Source organism: Nymphalis io, chromosome 9, assembly GCF_905147045.1.
Source record: "Nymphalis io chromosome 9, ilAglIoxx1.1, whole genome shotgun sequence".
Lineage (NCBI taxonomy): Eukaryota > Metazoa > Arthropoda > Insecta > Lepidoptera > Nymphalidae > Nymphalis > Nymphalis io.
Genome location: NC_065896.1, coordinates 2,803,694 through 2,821,752, shown reverse-complemented (window position 1 = coordinate 2,821,752; position 18,059 = coordinate 2,803,694). Strand labels below are relative to the sequence as shown.

At 29.9% G+C, this 18,059-nt stretch overlaps 1 protein-coding gene across 4 annotated transcripts in view; it reads left to right on the top strand.

The window, feature by feature from the left end:
* LOC126770707 (thrombospondin type-1 domain-containing protein 7A-like) overlaps positions 1-18,059 on the top strand; it is a 70,127-nt gene that overhangs the window by 26,541 nt on the left and 25,527 nt on the right. For all 4 annotated transcript variants that reach the window (XM_050490220.1, XM_050490221.1, XM_050490218.1 and 1 more), the window contains exon 2: positions 1,231-1,322. In XM_050490220.1, the coding sequence (XP_050346177.1) occupies positions 1,235-1,322 (88 nt within the window). In that variant the 5' untranslated portion in view covers positions 1,231-1,234. The remainder of the gene's footprint in view (positions 1-1,230; positions 1,323-18,059) is intronic.

Sequence of the window (18,059 nt, the reverse complement as noted above, 5' to 3'; positions counted from 1 at the left end):
GTGTGTATTGAAAAAAATATTATTAAACAAAACATATATACTATATTTATTATAATTTCAACAATAATAATAAATATATTATTTTACGTATCTCGGAAATGGCTTTAACGATTTCATTCAAATTTTGTATTTAGATAAGGTTTTGTTTTTTAGATTTTATCTGAAAATAAAAATTATTTTTCACTTAAAAAAAGAATATTTTTTTATAAATAATTATTAGAACGAAGCGGAATAGCTACTGTCACAAAAAGGGAAACTTTAAAATACGTAATTAAAGATACGGGACACTTCAAGTATATCTTTACGTTAGGTTGTTTGTCTGTAATATAACGATTCATAAATGCTTACTCTGCTTAAGTTTAACAATAATTATTATAATAAATAAATATTTAAAACGATAATTTTGTTTGTAATCGCAGTATTTATGATCGTAAATATTGATCAATCACAACAAATATCTGTTAACGAATAAAACAATAAAAACCGAAATAAACGAGAACGCCGACGTGAACGTATTTGTGCTTGAACAACAATAGGCATCGTGCGGACAGCGCAAAACTCGTTTATTAAATCTGCCGACAAAGACATGTTCAAACTTTTCGACGTACACGTATGAAATGGGATGAAATGCGGCTCGAAATAATTTCAGTTTCGCAAGCACTTCGAAACGTTTCGAAATTAGCCAACTTTTTCGGGCGGCGACTATAACTTTCCGGTGAATGTCTCTTTACATTCCCGGTCGAGATGTTTGAATGAAGACCGCTGAGGTCTTTACAATCTGGGTCAGATCGTTGTATGTTTTGTTTCCCGCTTACATGACTATGTAGACCGGTCACGTAACGGACAAAACTAATCAAGGTTTTATGTTACATTTTGATTTGTGCTCAGTGATTTTTAAGTATTATCACAAATTATTTGAAATAATAAAATATTAATTGAACTGTAGCTAAGCGCATTATGTAAAGAACCCTCTCGAGAGAGTTGGTAAAAATTTTCAATTTTAATTTGGTAAAGAGAAACATCTTTGATAAATTCACTTAGATAAATTTCCGCGCAAACTCACACACATACGCAAATAAAAAAATACACCTATATTACTATTATCTAACACATACATATTCGTTTTGTCATCAAAAGTTACACTTTTAATATTTTATTTAAATGTTCGAGACTATAACTACTTTTTTGAAACGATTATCTTAGATACTGATATAATATTTTTGTTCTCAGAACGATGACTCTTTTATTGTTGCTGATGGCGCTGACTGCCGTTGCTGCAGACGAAGCAACCGACCCAAAAGGACTACTAGAACCGACACCAGGTATGTACTAACTAGATTAATGTTATTTTATACTAGGTAATATTTTTAATATAATTAGAAATAAAATCTTTCAGCTTAAAATTAATTATAAAAATAACATTTTCATATAATTTTGTATCGTACTATCGAAGTTATTTAATTTGATTTAAAAAACCTACGTGAATATAACAAGAAAAAGTTTTAATCACGATTTTCAAGTCCACTTAAAACGATCTACCAACTTTCACCAAATTATGATTCGCAATTCACATTTAATGAAATTCCGTAAGATTCGAGATTCCTTCAGATATACTTAAATTACACAGAAGTTTTATTGGTAAGTATGAAATCGTGGTGGTATTATTATATGTTTTTATAAGTAACTTTGAAACATACATATGTCATATTATCTTATATTTAAATAAATAATACATAAAACAAAAGTACGTTTCAATTTTTTTATTAAACATTTACTTATAAATGCCAAAGTGAGTTCGTTTGCCAGTTACAGTTTCGCGTCTTAACAACTCAAAAATTTTGCATACACGTTGTCAGATATACAGAAAAGGGTAGAAGGAAGATATACATAGCACACCCATCCGCAGAAAGTAATATTATAAAACTACATTAAAAAGTAATCGTTGCGATCAATAAATATCATGTAACTTATTTTAAATTACTCAAAGTTATTTTACATACTGTATGGATTATATTTTTTTAGTTAAATTATTAATTTTATGTAATCACTAACAGGCGTATTAAAAAGTACTTGAATACTTAATGTTAAAGTGACCTCGATTTTTATGCTATAAAAACTGATTTATTATTATTCTTGTCAAAAGAGTACGTTGAGAAGAATACAAATGAAAAAGAAACCTTTTTATTATATGCTTTACAATATCATCCGCGGAGCTTTCATACTCATATTCCATTCATGTTTCAAATATTTTACGATTGCGATGATCGAATGTCATTTACTAAACAATATAAGCGTTAAAAGCGGAAAATATGATCTTTTGATTGAAAGACGTAGAGAAATATTACTTTTGCGACTCCTTTTATTTCTTTAAGAATTGTGTTTGAACATTTTTGGCTGTTTTCTTATACATACACATTTGTTTTAAGAAAAAACTTAAGGCAAAGGGTAATATTGTTTTGGTTTTTATCGTCATCATTACTTATGTACAAACCTAACTATTACAATTGTAAAGCAGTAAAAGATTATGTGATTTTCTAATAAGTAATTATTATATAATTATTATTACACATCTAATAATAAAACTTTTCATGCTACGTTCTACGTAGTCTCGTAGCACCTAAGACGTGTACGTACTACGCGTCAATTTATTTATATGTTTTAGTTTAATGACCTCAGTATGTACAAATGTAAGAATACATTTTGTTACTAGAATGTTTTAAGTACAATTTCTTTACGTATTTTTTTATTGGTTACGAAAGTTAGACAGGCGGAAATCAGTACCCGCAAGGGATGAGCTTTCTTTTGCCAGTCAGCATCGGTTAAAGGGTATAACAAAAACCGCTTTATTCAAATTTATTGGGAACTTTCATTGGCTCGACTCGATGTTTGAAAGCAGGTCTTCGTAATTTGCAGCCACAACAGATTTTTTCCAATACATAAATAAATATAATTTATATAATATGATAAAAGAACTAAGTCTAAGAACAGCTCAAAAACTCAGAATTGAATGCCTTGAAATATATACACGTATAATATAGTATACGCAGTATACGTAGGCTATAAGGTTTTAGAACTTACTTAACATCGACGCAAGAAAAGTGATCAATAAAAAGTAGCGTAGCATAGTTATAGTTGTAGCGTAAGAATACTTTAACCTTGTTTAAGTACAAGGCTAACAAAATCCTTACACTACAACATGTAGAGCAATATGTCTGTGCAAAATTTATATACAATTTTGCTCATTTTATTTCTTTTTTAGTTTGTACATAGCGGGTGTATACTCATTGCTATAACTTTCATTTAACTTTTTGTATTATTTGCTCTAAAAAATCTCTGATCCAAAATTAAGTGAAATAAGCTCAAGATAATTCTGCTGTCAAAAATTCCTCCCATGGAATGATATGGGCTTTCAGACCCTGTTCACAGACAAACATAAGTAATGTAAATAATGTACCGTGATTCTAGTTAAACTTCTGATAATAATTATTTCGCATTAATAAGTACATTGTATTGTATTATAAATTGGTGGAAACCTTGTTGTACCTCGTTTATGTTTGTTATATATTATTTACATAATGAATATATGATATATTTATCCTAAAAAAAGTAAATAAATTTAAGATTATTTAAATATATAAAAACAAAAATATACTTAAGATTAAGAATTTTAACAGCTCGACAGTTGTGAATGGCAACTGACAATAATGGACATTATCTCATTTTAAAATCTGCATTATCGTTGTTTCTCGTTTGTAAAGTAAAAGATTTGAAACAGCTACAAATTACGCCCTAAGTGCTTTTAAGCGCGCTCAACAGAAAGAACCGGGATTTTACAACAGTTTTACATAAAGAACTAGGTAGCCTAGAGCGGCCTTGCGACACGAAAACTAAGTGTGAGTTTTCATTACGTTGATTCTTTTGAGAACATCACTAATTAATCAATTATTGTTAACTAGTTTATTTATAAGTCTTAATAAGAATAACAAACTGATTAAATTTAAAGTACATAAGCGATAAATAAAAAATATGTCTGATATATTTCATATACTTGTAAATCTAACATTAAAAGAATAAAACATCCTCAAAATTTACCTTTTACACGTAAAAAAAAAACCTACAAATTATCGTTTAAAAAAAATACATATTCAATTTATATACCGACACATTCTTAAGCCGTCTGTCAAATGGAAACAAACAGTGCACTTGACAGTTTTTTTTTTTTCAAAGTAATGAATTTAACATAAAAATTTCCGAGGCGGTGTTTCGTATTTAAATACAGCACCTAGATATTTATTATGTATGTCACACGCCTTAGTTTCTTTCAGAGTTGGCGAGGCTTCACCGACGTAATACGAAATATTCTTGTTTAATAAAATCCCGCCTGACACTTGCCTTTGCCTTTGAATGTGTCATTCAATAAATATTAAATTGCATTTCACAGATGTTTTAAACATTCCTTTAAACGTTAAAAATAAGAGAGATTAAAATGTGAACGTGTTTTTTTAAGATTCAACTTTATTAAATATTATAGAGAAAGACAAAATAATAGTAACATTTATATGAGAAACATTTAAACTCTCTTTGAAATCTATCTTAAACGATAGAAAACTTAATAACACACGGGTGATGGGCGATGGGTTCAAATCCAGCCAAAGAACCACTTTTCATTTCAATTTTTAATAAATGTTTTGTATTGATTATATGCTCGATATTTATATTATATATCTGTGTAATAATAATGTGCTTCGGACCGATTTCGATCACGGCGGCCAATCTCAAGAGAGATTAGCCAACTGTGCAGGGCATATTATAGTGCACAAGTGTGTGCGCAAACACAGGTGCACTCTCTATTCCCTAACTTTCAAAACCCGGTGGGACGGCAATCCGACCCGAAAGAGTTCAGGCGCAAGACCAATGACTTTACGTGCTTTCCGAAGCATGGGAGTGTACACACTTTCAACTTCCAGACTCCTGGCGGCTACTGGTGAGAATGTTTGAATGAAAAACTAAATAGCTTATTATTGGCTCGACCTGGGATTTGAACCTAAGGCCTCTGGGACTGCGGCCCTACTAGATGGCCACTAGACCAACGAGACAGTTTTCTATGGATATACACAGCCTATTGCATTTCACTGCTAGACATAAGTCACCACGCCTCTTGCTCTTCACTGTGAAAAAGTAAAAAGTCGTGGAGAAATCTGCATATTTTAGATGAATATCTGAGAAAATTCTTTATATCCTTAGCAGGAGAAATATTCGCCTTAACAAGAATAGGCGAGTATAAAAGTGGTTATTAAATAAATATAATTATCACTCAAGTAACAAGAAGTAACACAATGTTTATTTTCGTATTTATTTAATATAACTTGAAATAATTTTCAATGCCGAATATAACGATTCATTATTTATGATAAACGCTATCAGCTATTAAAAGATTGATTTCCAAACGAAAATATATAAGTTACCGTAAAGGCCAAATCTTTTTACAAAAAAAAACCATATAGTGCTAATTTAAGAAAATAAATATTAGTCGTATAAAAATGATAACACGAATTATAATTTACGTTCGTGGTTTTATCATTTTGGCGTAACGCTCAGAAGACATAATTTCGTTCACGTTCACCCCCCTTTGATCCCACTTAGGGGGTGGAAACTTATACTTCCTTTGCCTTCCATCTCTTAACGAAATATGACCCCTTGTCGTATAATTTTATGTGACACCTAAAAATGAACTTTAACATCATGAAATAAAGTCTATTCTCCGACAAAAAAATCTCCCCCAAAGGATTATAAGTCCAGGGCACGAAAATCTTTATATTAATTTAATTTAAAAAAGAATGTTTTACGTACGTATATTTAAACTGTAATAGCGTCTGTGTCTATTCATGAAATTATTTTTTTAAAATATTAATTCCAAGTGAAGAGAAACCGAACTCTTAAGATACTTATGAAACTGTATCTTTCAATCTTATCTCCAAAAAGAGCAAAGTCGTACAAGAGTTCAATCAAATGAATATATGAAATAAACCATGAATATGAATATTTTGCTACTTCTTTATTGCAAGATTTGATCCACAAATACTAAAAACATTAAAAAAAGCTTGTAAAAATGGAACGATTTCTTCCAGACAACAAAGACAAAATAAGAATAGCAGTCTAACAGTCAATTAGAACGTCATATGTTTTCACAAAACGAATGAATCAAATTAGTGAAGCCACTATTGCGAATTTTTGAACAATTGCTTGTACTAGTAAATTCGAAAGCTTTTATAAGAACGAATTTCGTACTCAAGGACTGTAAATACAGAGAACTATACTTTATATATGTGTTCCTACAATATTTTTATACTTGTTCAATTAACTGACGGATACAATTTTATATATGATTACAAGCAAGACCCAGGAGACTTTTTCACTACATTGTACATAATCAATCTCAAACAGACATATAAAATATTATTTTTAAAATTTAATTGATGGTAGATACTTGCCTTACACGCCGAAGGTTGTGGGTTCGATTCCTACCCAGGGCAGACATTTTTGTGCATGAACACGTCTGTTTATCCTGAGTATGGGTCTAATTATCTATGTAATTAAGTATGTATTTACGAAAAAAGTAGTATATGTAGTATATCAGTTGTCTGGTTTCCATAGCACGAGCTCTGCTTAATTTGGGATCAGATGGCCGTGTGTGAATAATGTCCCAGGATATTATTATTAATTACCATATTATTATTATAAGAGTTTTAAGCATTTGTAAAAAGAAATAATTGTGTAAATATCAATAATAGAATAAAAATAACTTACACCGTCTCTTTATAAGTTTCATCTTCCATATGTACATTACTGCATGATGCAAATTAAAATAAAATAAACACGAAATACATTATATAGACATATATATACATTATACATACGTATGTTCATACACTTGTTATGTCTGTACAAGTGTAATTTATAAACAAGACTGATGCGTACGTAATGCGAGGCTGCACGGACCGATAAGCAAAATGTTACCCCTCGGATGTTTTCGACGCAAACACTCTTCATGTGTAAATAACATTCATGCGCGGTACATTAACCGACACAAGACAAGAGGTCGCGTTCGTCGTTTCCATATAAAATAAGAATATTAATAATATTGTTCAGATTTTTTTTATTGTCTATCATTGATTTTCTGCTTGTTGTCCACCGGCATCAGGCATGTCGCAAGCTTCGCTGGGATACTAAATGATTTTTGTATTTATATAAAAATATCTGCCATTGATTGAAGGACTTCATTTTATATGTTTTATTTGTTTGTAGGAAAATATGTCAGCGATTTTCTTAAAGAATAAATATTTACAATAAATTATTCTTAAATAATTATAAATGAGCTATATTCAAATAGAAGTCGATTTGTTAGCCATATCACTTATTCTCAAATAACCGCCTCGTTGATCTTAGCTATATTATAAGGCTCGAGGTCCTGAGTCAAGCAAATAAAAAGTTTTTTTCGTTTTTTTGTAAAAAAAATTATAAGTAAAAGCCTGAATCGAGTCAATTCAGACTGTTACATTTCCGTGCCTCGGGAATGTATAAATAAACCTGTTAGTCCTATGCCAATCTCTCACCGGTCTTGTTAGATTATCGACCATTGAATTATAATAGTAAGGGAATGTGAATTGCAGCTATATTTCCACACACACACACTTGTGCACTACGAGTATAACATCGCCTACGCAATTGGCTAGACTGTGTGATTGGCTGCCGTGGCCTAAATTCGCTAAATATTACTTTATAGGCTAAAAGACTTATGGCAATATTAATAATTTAACGTCACGTTACTTTAATGTTATTTAGTTTGATTTAAAAAATGTAATATTTCACAGAAACGTGAATAACTGTTTAAAGTATCAGTAGTAAATAAAGGTAGCTTGGTGCTTCGTTGTAGATAAATAAAGTGTCATTGCATTTGTCTTGAATATTCTAAACTACATTTATGAAAAATGACCTAAATATTTCTTTCTGTTATTAAGTTGCAATATATAAAAATATTTACTCGCAAAAGCAATATTTTCAGCAAATATCTTTGTGTGTTTTACAAGCATCCTCCTGATAAGGCATCCTGTAATCTGCTTACGTCGATCGGCTTATTGGTTCAAACAGCTCGGGGCTTATTAAAAACATACACTCTATTTTATTTCTGAAAGCAGTATTTTTTTATTTTGATTTGTATTTACTTATTTAAGTTCACTATGTAAATAATATATGTTTAAAAACATCTCAAAAAACCTCCGACCTTATTCTAGAGTCTTTAGTTAACCTACGCAACATAACCCTTTTTTTAAACAACTTCTAAGTCGATCGAAATACAATTCTTCTTAATTTATTAATAAAAGACAAAATAAAAATGAGCATATTTCTTACTTGACAAATGAAGAATTTCCATATAAATTTTCATCCTCTATTTAAAACCCATAGCAAATTATTTTTTTAAATCATTTTCTTATTCTACTGAACTCATCTTTTGTTTAAGCCCAACTGAATACTGCTAAAGTTTAAAGTTTTTTTCTGTATTTTAATGTTTGTTACAACTAGCATCGTGCCAACTTTTGTAAACATATGATATTTTACAGCACGATACAGATCTCTGGGAACGTATGACCGAGTAACAGAAACGCATAAATTCTGAATCGATGCCGTTTTTGGTATAGTGCCAACTGAGTGGATTTTTAAATGGCGGTTTGACGGCTTCCGCCGGAAACCGGGGAAATGAAGAGGCTGTCATAGCCGCACCTACGACTTCCGGCAAGTTGGTGTATTACTGACACCAAAAAATGGACAATAATTAAAAGTTAAATCAACTCTATGAAATAATTCGTACTTTCTTTCTTTCTTAACTTACTTCAGCATTATTTTATGAAAACGCTACTTCCAAAATGGATATTTTAGAATAAAAATTCTACTTTTACGATAAATTAATTTTACAGTATCGTGATATATAGATATAAGTATAATATGTTATTACTAAACAATCTCCAAAAATCATAAAGATATTTTTTTAAATCTAACACCAAGGCCCCGTCTCTGCAAATTTATTCCTAAATATTTTTATCTTGCATTACATTTAAATTTAACATAAACATCATATAAAAACATTAATAAATAAGGCAATCTATATAATATCTACATTAATAAATAGGCATATAACATATATGGTAAACAAACGTGGAGCTACTTTTGTTGATTTTCATGATTATAAAATGTTGATTCAAAAATGACTGAAGGAATAATATATTTTGATTTTATTTTAACATTTTCTCCAAGATAACACATCTCGTTATACAAACTTCTGGATTACAAACATAAATCGCTTTGAAAAATTTCAAGGATCTCTCTAACTTGAAAGTCACATTTACGAGCACTACCATTGTATTTTATTCTACTGATAAAGTAGATCTTAGAAGAAAGAAATGATGCACTCGGCTGTGGCTTTTAGCTTACGAGAGAACCCTTTTAAAAATTAAAGTTTCTCGTAAATCTCGGAGCTTATCTTTCTAGGAAACGCTTACGCAAATGCAAAAACTATTTGTATTCGTTAACAAAACAAATATGTTTTCATGGAAATCAAAATTGAAAGTTTTGTTTTATTTTGTTGTGATTAATGTCTAGACATAAATTTACGCAATATTTTTTAGTACATTCAATGTTTACGAGTCATGGATGGAATGATGAATGATGAGGAATGAACATGGAATGATTTTTGTATTGACCATGCATAAATAATTGTTTATGTTTTGTGGTTTTTTTTATTGTATCGAAAATATTTGGTATCAATCGTTAAGTTTTGGTCATAAAAATATTCTAATCTATTTTCTTACCTATTTTATATTTGGTACTATAACCAGTCGGCATGCGTAAATAGTGTCTCTTTAAAAAATTTCTAAGCAATTAGCCGACGGTACTCGCGCGCCACCTTTTCTAAGTTGATGGACCTATACCAGCAATCTACACGCAAGTGTCATAAAAGTAAAACAATCGGATGAACAATACGTGCATGTTATACGAACAAAAATATGCATTTTCTATACATAAAATACAAAATATGTAAAGTACTCACCTAATAGTATTTTAATGACTTACATTTTTCACAAACTTCCCCACTAAGCTCAAAGTACCTATTTCATTTCATCCGCTTTCAACGAGTTTGGTATCACATGGCGGTAAGCGTTTTCGTCGATAAAAACAAATTAGAGGTAGCCGAGGCCGAGGCGCTTAACGTCAAAGCGGCTGTTTGCAAAACACGGCAAATTGCTTCCATTAGCGCGCATTACGGCTGGCGGGACGTGTCGCGGGACAGGCGGGACGGTGACAGACTGTGACACAATACTCACATGTACATTCATTTATAGATTAAGGCTGACGGGTTACGGGAAAATATAACCTTTTATTTCAGTATTAAAGCCAAAATTATATGATATTGAACACGACATTACTAGTTTGTAGACTTTGATAAATTAATTTTTAGCAAATGTATTTTTATTTATATAATGTAATTGAAGCGCTTTATACTCTAATAATATTAGAATATATGACATGATTCTACATAGTAGGTACGCATGAAACCATGGTACCAAAAATATTTGTAAATTTTAGTTTAAAAACGCATGTTATTTGAAAAGTGTTTTAATATGTATGAATAACTAACAGTATTCACGAATGATAAAGGCATTTATTTTATAAAAGTATGTGACACTGAATTATACAATAAAGCGACAATCTTTCTTACAAATTTTACACAAAGACCGCATCACCGAGCTGGGTGGGCGAACCAAGGTCTGGCGTTGGCAGAAAAATAATGCAGAACTCGGCAAGCGGAAGCAATCCCATTGTAGAGAGCTGTCCACTAGAAGAAATTTAAACAATAAACCTACTTGTTTTTGTTTGTAACAGTTTTTTTTTTATTTTCATGTTGTTATATTATACTTGAACATTCTTTTAACTAATCATTTTGTCAAATGGTATTGTGATTTGTGACAGAAATTAGGGCTGCGTATATGAATTCTTGGGTGTCTTCAGAGCTGTTTCAGAGATGTTTTTGTATTGGCTCTTAAAAGAATATTTGAATCGACATTTTTCAAGATTAAATTTAAATTCTACGAAAAAGGAATATAGGATAATAAGGAATATAGGAAATATTAGGTAATACATGAAACTCAGTTGTTATATTTTTGCATCAACCATATTTATGTAGTAAACATATACAATTAGAGTTATGTATCCTTTATGAAAATCAACGAATATTAACTCCAAACTCATTAACCATCTCTTTAATATTGTATATTATACATTAATTGTATATATATTTTTTAACATGAATTATAATATTATTTATAGGTAAATGTAAAATTAATAATTATCAGCATTTGTGCTTTAACAATCCGCTTGGTGGCGAAACCCAACAACCAGAAAAAATATTCTCCAAGAATTCACATAATATGTCAAACCTTTTTTTCTTGCAATGATAACCTATACTACTAAATCTATAATAATACAATACGAGATAAACTCTTTGTGTCTGTTTGTTGTGCTTTTACGACTAAACCACTTTTTGAACACGCGCGTGAAGCCGTGGGCGCAAACTAGTAAAATAAATTATATATAGTTAGTAATTAAATATAAATGATTTCATTGATCCCTAATATTACAGTAACAACCTATTTTGAAAATAGTTGATTTTAAAAATGAACTAAAACAGGATTATAAGCTGCTGTATTTGTGAGTCTGGATTTGTTAATTAACTTCTTGTTAAAAGAAGCTTATGTAGGTAATAGACAATATATAAAAAAGTTATTAACTACTAATAAATTCATTTTTAAGTGTTTCGTTTTCATATAACGTAACGTATAAAAGTTTCATTTCTGTGTCGTACATATACATATAATATATTACTATATTTCATACTCTAGAAACTAGCTTGGCAATATAATATTTAAGTATTGGACAATTCAAAAGTATTTAACTAAATATATCTTTTGATAACAATGATATCAACCCCTTTTAATCCAGTAAGTCTTCAACGAAATATATTATTCGATAATTGATTTATTGTTACACGTTAATGATAAGAACAAAACTTATACCTTCAATGTCTTCGTATTGTAATTTAATTAATTAATCGTCGTCTCTATAACAACACATAGAAACGGTATCACCTCGCTAGCAACAGTATTACGAACCCAGGGGTGTTCACCCCGAGCCATCGTCACTCCATAATCGATCGATTGCGAGCGCAATTTCAATAAGGGTTGTTTATTTAACATTATTCAAAACAGTCGCTACGATGTGTCTATACCTGTGCAAATTGATACCAGTTCATCATATTGAATAAAAGTTACGTTTTTGTTTAGAAATGGGAAGTATACATGTTATCGTTCATAAATGTGCTAACTTAAATAAAATAATCTTTATGAAAAAATGATGATCTTGGTATTATATTATTCAAAACTTTCAAGACCGTTTGCATAATCCTTTGTTGTAGACTTTGCTTTCTCTTCTAAGTTATTCAAAAAGTAATTCTAGTGTAAAACATTATCACAACTTACTTCTAGTTCCTTGATAACAACTTCGTAGCACTTGTAGATTATATGAGGTAATGATCGTAGACTCGTAGCTGCGCCACGAAGTTTACTACGAACAATGTCTTTGTAAGTGGTATTATGCAAATGTGTAAAGGAGAAATACCACGAATATTACATATTGCACAATGCGCTAGGGATATTCACAGGCATCTATGTATATTAAACAAAATACTAAATGTTTCTTCGTTACCACAAATGTTACAATCAATCATTAACTATTTTGAAGCACTAAATATTTCTTGGAAATATAAATAACTAAAAAACATGCATTGGAAGTAAAATATTTACCTCAAATATAATTTCATACTTATTTTACAAACAACTTTGTTTTTTTTTTTAATTAAATGACTTCATATAATTAACCGACTTCAAAAAGAAGGAGGTTATACATGTCGACGCGTGTGCTTTTTTTCTTTTTCGTATAGAACTACACTGATTTAGACGATTTACTAACTTTATTAAATCGTAATAAATCCCAGGTAGAACCATTTATTATTCTTTGACGGTATGTAGAAAGTCGGGAACAAGGACTATAAGGCCATCATTATTGTATGTTTTTTTTGGTTTTATATCTCAATAATGTGATGCCGATTTCGATTATATAATCTGCGTTATATTTGTAGAGGTGGCTTGTTCAGTACGGCTCAATTTAAATTGCTTTAATAATTCTGGATTTTAATTATGTTACGGGTAAAACAGCTTACTTAGCCCTTACTATTATTATGCCGTTAATAAAAATAATAATAACAAAATTTAACTGGAATTAACAATAACGGAAAAATTAAAAAAGGAAAAAACAACTCGATTGGACTCATATGGCATTTTTATTTGTACTATAATACTCGATAAGATGTCGGTAAGAAAAAAAATACTGGTGGTAGAGCTTTGTGCAAGCTCACCGCCCACGCATCAGATATTCGATCGCAAAACAGTAGTATTTGGTAATGCTGTGTTCCGGTTTGAAGGGTGAGTGAGCCAGTGTAATTACAGGCAAAAGGGACATAACATCTTAGTTCCCACGGTTGGTGGCGCATTGGTGATGTAAGCGATGGGTATCATTTCTTACAATGCCAATATCTATGGGCGTTGGTGACCACTTATTATCAGGTGGACCATACGCTCGTCCGCCTTCCTATTCTATAAGTAAAAAAAAATGAGCTATTTTTCATTTTGGGTTAGAATTGATTGCATTTTTAAATATTTCTTACGATTATGTAAATATGTTACCATTGAAAAGACAAAAAACTCGAATCCATTCAAAAGAAAATGGGAAATGAAGATTGATGCGATGTCGAATAAGCTCGGTGATGAATGATAATTCTGGCTTATCGTATTAGGCATGAAAAGTAAATAAATGAGACCTAATAATTCGTTTTATTATTCCAGACGAAATTTGCCGTCTAACTTTTTAATATAATTTGCCACTGTAAGTTATTAAATGGAAGGTCTCATAAATTTGTAAAAGTTGATTGCCTCAAAATACAAAAATAACTTTTGAATTAAACAAAATAACAGATTTAATATAACAATAAAAAACGATAGTTAAATTGGCACAATCTTATCTGTGTGTATTCTCTAAAAAAATAAACATATACATATATTTATTTATTTATCTATATACTAATTACATAAAGTAATCAGTCAGTTAATGCAAGTATATTATCAACTTTAAGTCTACAAAAATTAAGCTGATTTTCCTTACGATATATTTACGTACTTTATTATAGGCAAAGCACGTGCAAACACTAATATAGTACATCTCCATAGATTAATTTGCCACCATGATTTATATACTTAATGTTCTACGTGTCGTATCTACGCTGAGCTAAATGTCAGCAGAATGTTAATAAAGCTTGTGTGTGACACAAACACAAAATATTCTACATGAAATGTAAAACTTGAGTTTCTCTTTATTTTAAATAAGTTTTATTGAAGTATAAAATCATTTACATGTTGTGTTCAAATATTCAATTCAAATGTGATACAATAGTTTCAGGTAGATTTATTGAAATATTCATATGTTTGTACAAAAATAACTACTCCACTATAATATATATACATAGTATATCAGCATATCGGAACCGATTAGGCTTAGTCCACTTATGCGGATTTTAACTATCTATCGGGTTCAAATACGCACAAACATATTTAAATTTTGTATGATTAAATTGTCTCTTTTATTTTATTTTATGGTGATGGTGAACTCATTGTTAGTGGTGAAAAATTCTGCGCGTGACAAATGCAATTCTGCCACACTGTACTGTTGTTAGTTCTTACTGTCAGCGACTCTAAATATGAAATTGTCCTTTCTGTTTTACGAGTCTTGTTGTACAATACATATTTAGCATATCATTTCAACGTCAGTATAACTACAGAAAAAAAGGATTTCTTACAGTGCCAATGTGTGTCACAACTTAATAAAATAAAACATTAAACATATTAAACAAATGGAATGCATATAAAATTTATTGGTAGTTAAATTTTTGTTATGCCAATTTTGTACAAGCAATTCTCACTAAGAAGCCATTTTAACCGTCCGTTCGAGGTTTTCAGGGAATGAAATATATGAGGGTGGAAATAAAATGGCCGCTGGGTTCATGACCGAGGGATAACAATGGTAAAAATATGGCGTTACGAATAAAGCTCTCGAATTACATTAACCTACATCGTATTCATCTCTGATTTATATTGGGATAAGTGCACGTTTTTATTTGTCCAATGGAAGAATTGTAAATAAAATTATAAATAAAATTTGTAATTATTCATTTTCCACTTTATAAAACATTCACGTAGTATGTAAAGAATACGTTTAAAACATGTGACAAACGACACATAAACAATAACGTAAATTCTTATAATAGAAAAGATACACAACAAGCACGGACAACAATTTAATTACACAATAGTACATTTCCTTATACTGTAAAAAAAACTTAAACAATTTGTGTACATTTATATTTTAAAAACTAGATTTAGAGTACCTACATATTAAGCTAAATAGTTATGCTCAAAAATATGATTATTTAGATTTCTAGGTTAAAATAAATAAGCATTATTTTATAATAGGCTAATGTAGAAATTACATGCAAAGCGTAACGATAACAATTTCAATCACCTTATGGATTGGAATTGAATGTATTTTGATTTACTTACGATAAAATGTTTTAAAAATAATATATATCATGATAAGACTCGAATTCAGGAAGTGTACTGATGAAGAAAATGATAATCGCTAAATATGAAATACAGGAACATGCAATTTAAGCTTTTCACGTCAATAATCTATGCTATTATATAATAAAACCATTTTCAAAACGTGCTTCATCTTTTGGTATAAGTTTTATGATAAAAACAACCACTAAAGGTTTTTTTTCAGTTAGGCATTACAAAAAAACGTCTCGGGCTTTATTAGTATAGATTGAAGCTTTTATTATAATATTTTAATCAAAATTTTCACAAAAATAATATTCTTCATTTGGCATTCAAATACGAATACCATCATTCTCTTACCTAAACTGGTAGTTCTAGTTAAAACTATGTAATGTTATGTTAAATAAATACCAATTTCTTAAAATATTTCAATATATCATGAGAACTATTTGCCAAGTATAGCAAAGCAAATGCAAAAAAACCTCTATTTTCGAAACGATGAAAGCCATAATACTTTTTTTTAATAGTACTGGTTGTAATTGCCATAATATTTAATGTTTCTCATCTGAATTTTTCAATTTAACTGAAAGCTGTCGTCGGTTTATCTCACGAGATTGAAATTCAGAATTGACGACGAAATAACAAACTTCGAAGATGTATTTTCTCCGCCCGGGGACATCGACTTCACATACGCTTGCTTACTGGAATAACTTACTTTCTTTCTCAAATTTTCTTTTTTCTAAACTGTTACTACATGTGTCAGAAAATTTTCATATTACGAAAATATTTATCAAAAGCATTGCATATTTATGTCTAATGGGAAAACATTAACAATAATCATCATTTCAAATATTGTTACTTTTTTCTAAAATCGATTCGGTTTGCTCACAAAGATATTTAAAAAGTAAAAATATAATGAATATTATATGATATATAAAATCAGAAACACAAAAAACAATGCATTCGAATTATTTATTTAGTAATTTCATTATTATTGTATAGAACGAGTTGCTTTTAATTAACTATATTGTCAATCATTAAATCACGAAGTTAACGAGTTATGTTTTAACTATAAATAATTCGGCTCAATTAAACAATTAATTGCCAACGCACAGCTTTTCGATCATACTTTTAAAAACAATTATCCAATACCTCGTTACAAGTATTAACATTATTTTAACGCGTTCTTCTTGTATGTTTGTTTCCTGTTCGATACAAAAAATTAAAGCAAAAACCTGTAAATTACCTGTTGAGTTTAGGCCTCCACTCTATTTTGAGGAGAAGGATTGGAGCTTAACCCGCTACGCTGCTAAATTGCTATGTTTGGTATAACTAAACTACATCTTAATTCCCGATATGCTAGTGACTCGATGCTGATGTTTAAAAATGATATTAGTTTGAGGTCCAATTGTTTTATGACAAAAGACCAACTAGACATATTTTATTATGCATTCCAAAAAAAGTTTTTATTCTCACAAAATTGCCTCCACTTCGAAGAGGCATTATCAACCAACTGTATATCTAGCTATTCTTTCTAACGCATAGGTTAATCGTTACTCTCGATCTATTTTTATTACACTTCGACATCTGGATAGATCACAAATACACATTTGCATAAAATATTACGAGTTCGCTCAAAGACATTTGGCCTTCCATTGAAACAAAGCCGTGACTACAACTTATCCTTGAAACTTTGTCCTTGTGCACAAAGGCACGGAATTTCTTATATATTTCCTTTGCTTTTAAGTTGTATATAGAAGTTTATAAAATATCAAAGTGTGAAAATAAATGTTGCAAATGTTAATTTAAGCTATATTTCAAAGTTATGTAACTATAATTATATAATTTCTGTGACGTTGTTTCTGAGAATTTGGATTATACGTAAATGCATACCTATTTCATACGGCTTATCATATTTTTTTATCTTGATGGTAATATAATTTGCCTACTTATACTCGTAGCGTTAAGTTATATGGTTTATAATATTTCCTAATAAATAACAAACTGTCCACCTTTATAATATAAAAATGTCTATTAAAACGTTTATAGGGATATTACAGTTCGTATTTAATGTTATGGTTACAATATGTTTTTTTTATCATGAAAAAATAGCTCGTTCTTTTTCTTAACACTGCTGTGATAAATATTCACTTGGTGCTATTGCTTTGCGAGAATTTCATTTTATTTTCTTTAGTATTTGTATCTCGAGCCATCCATGGTGAATAATTGGTCATCTGAAATGAAAATTGCATTAAAATTTTCATTCACGATCACGCTCGCAACGAT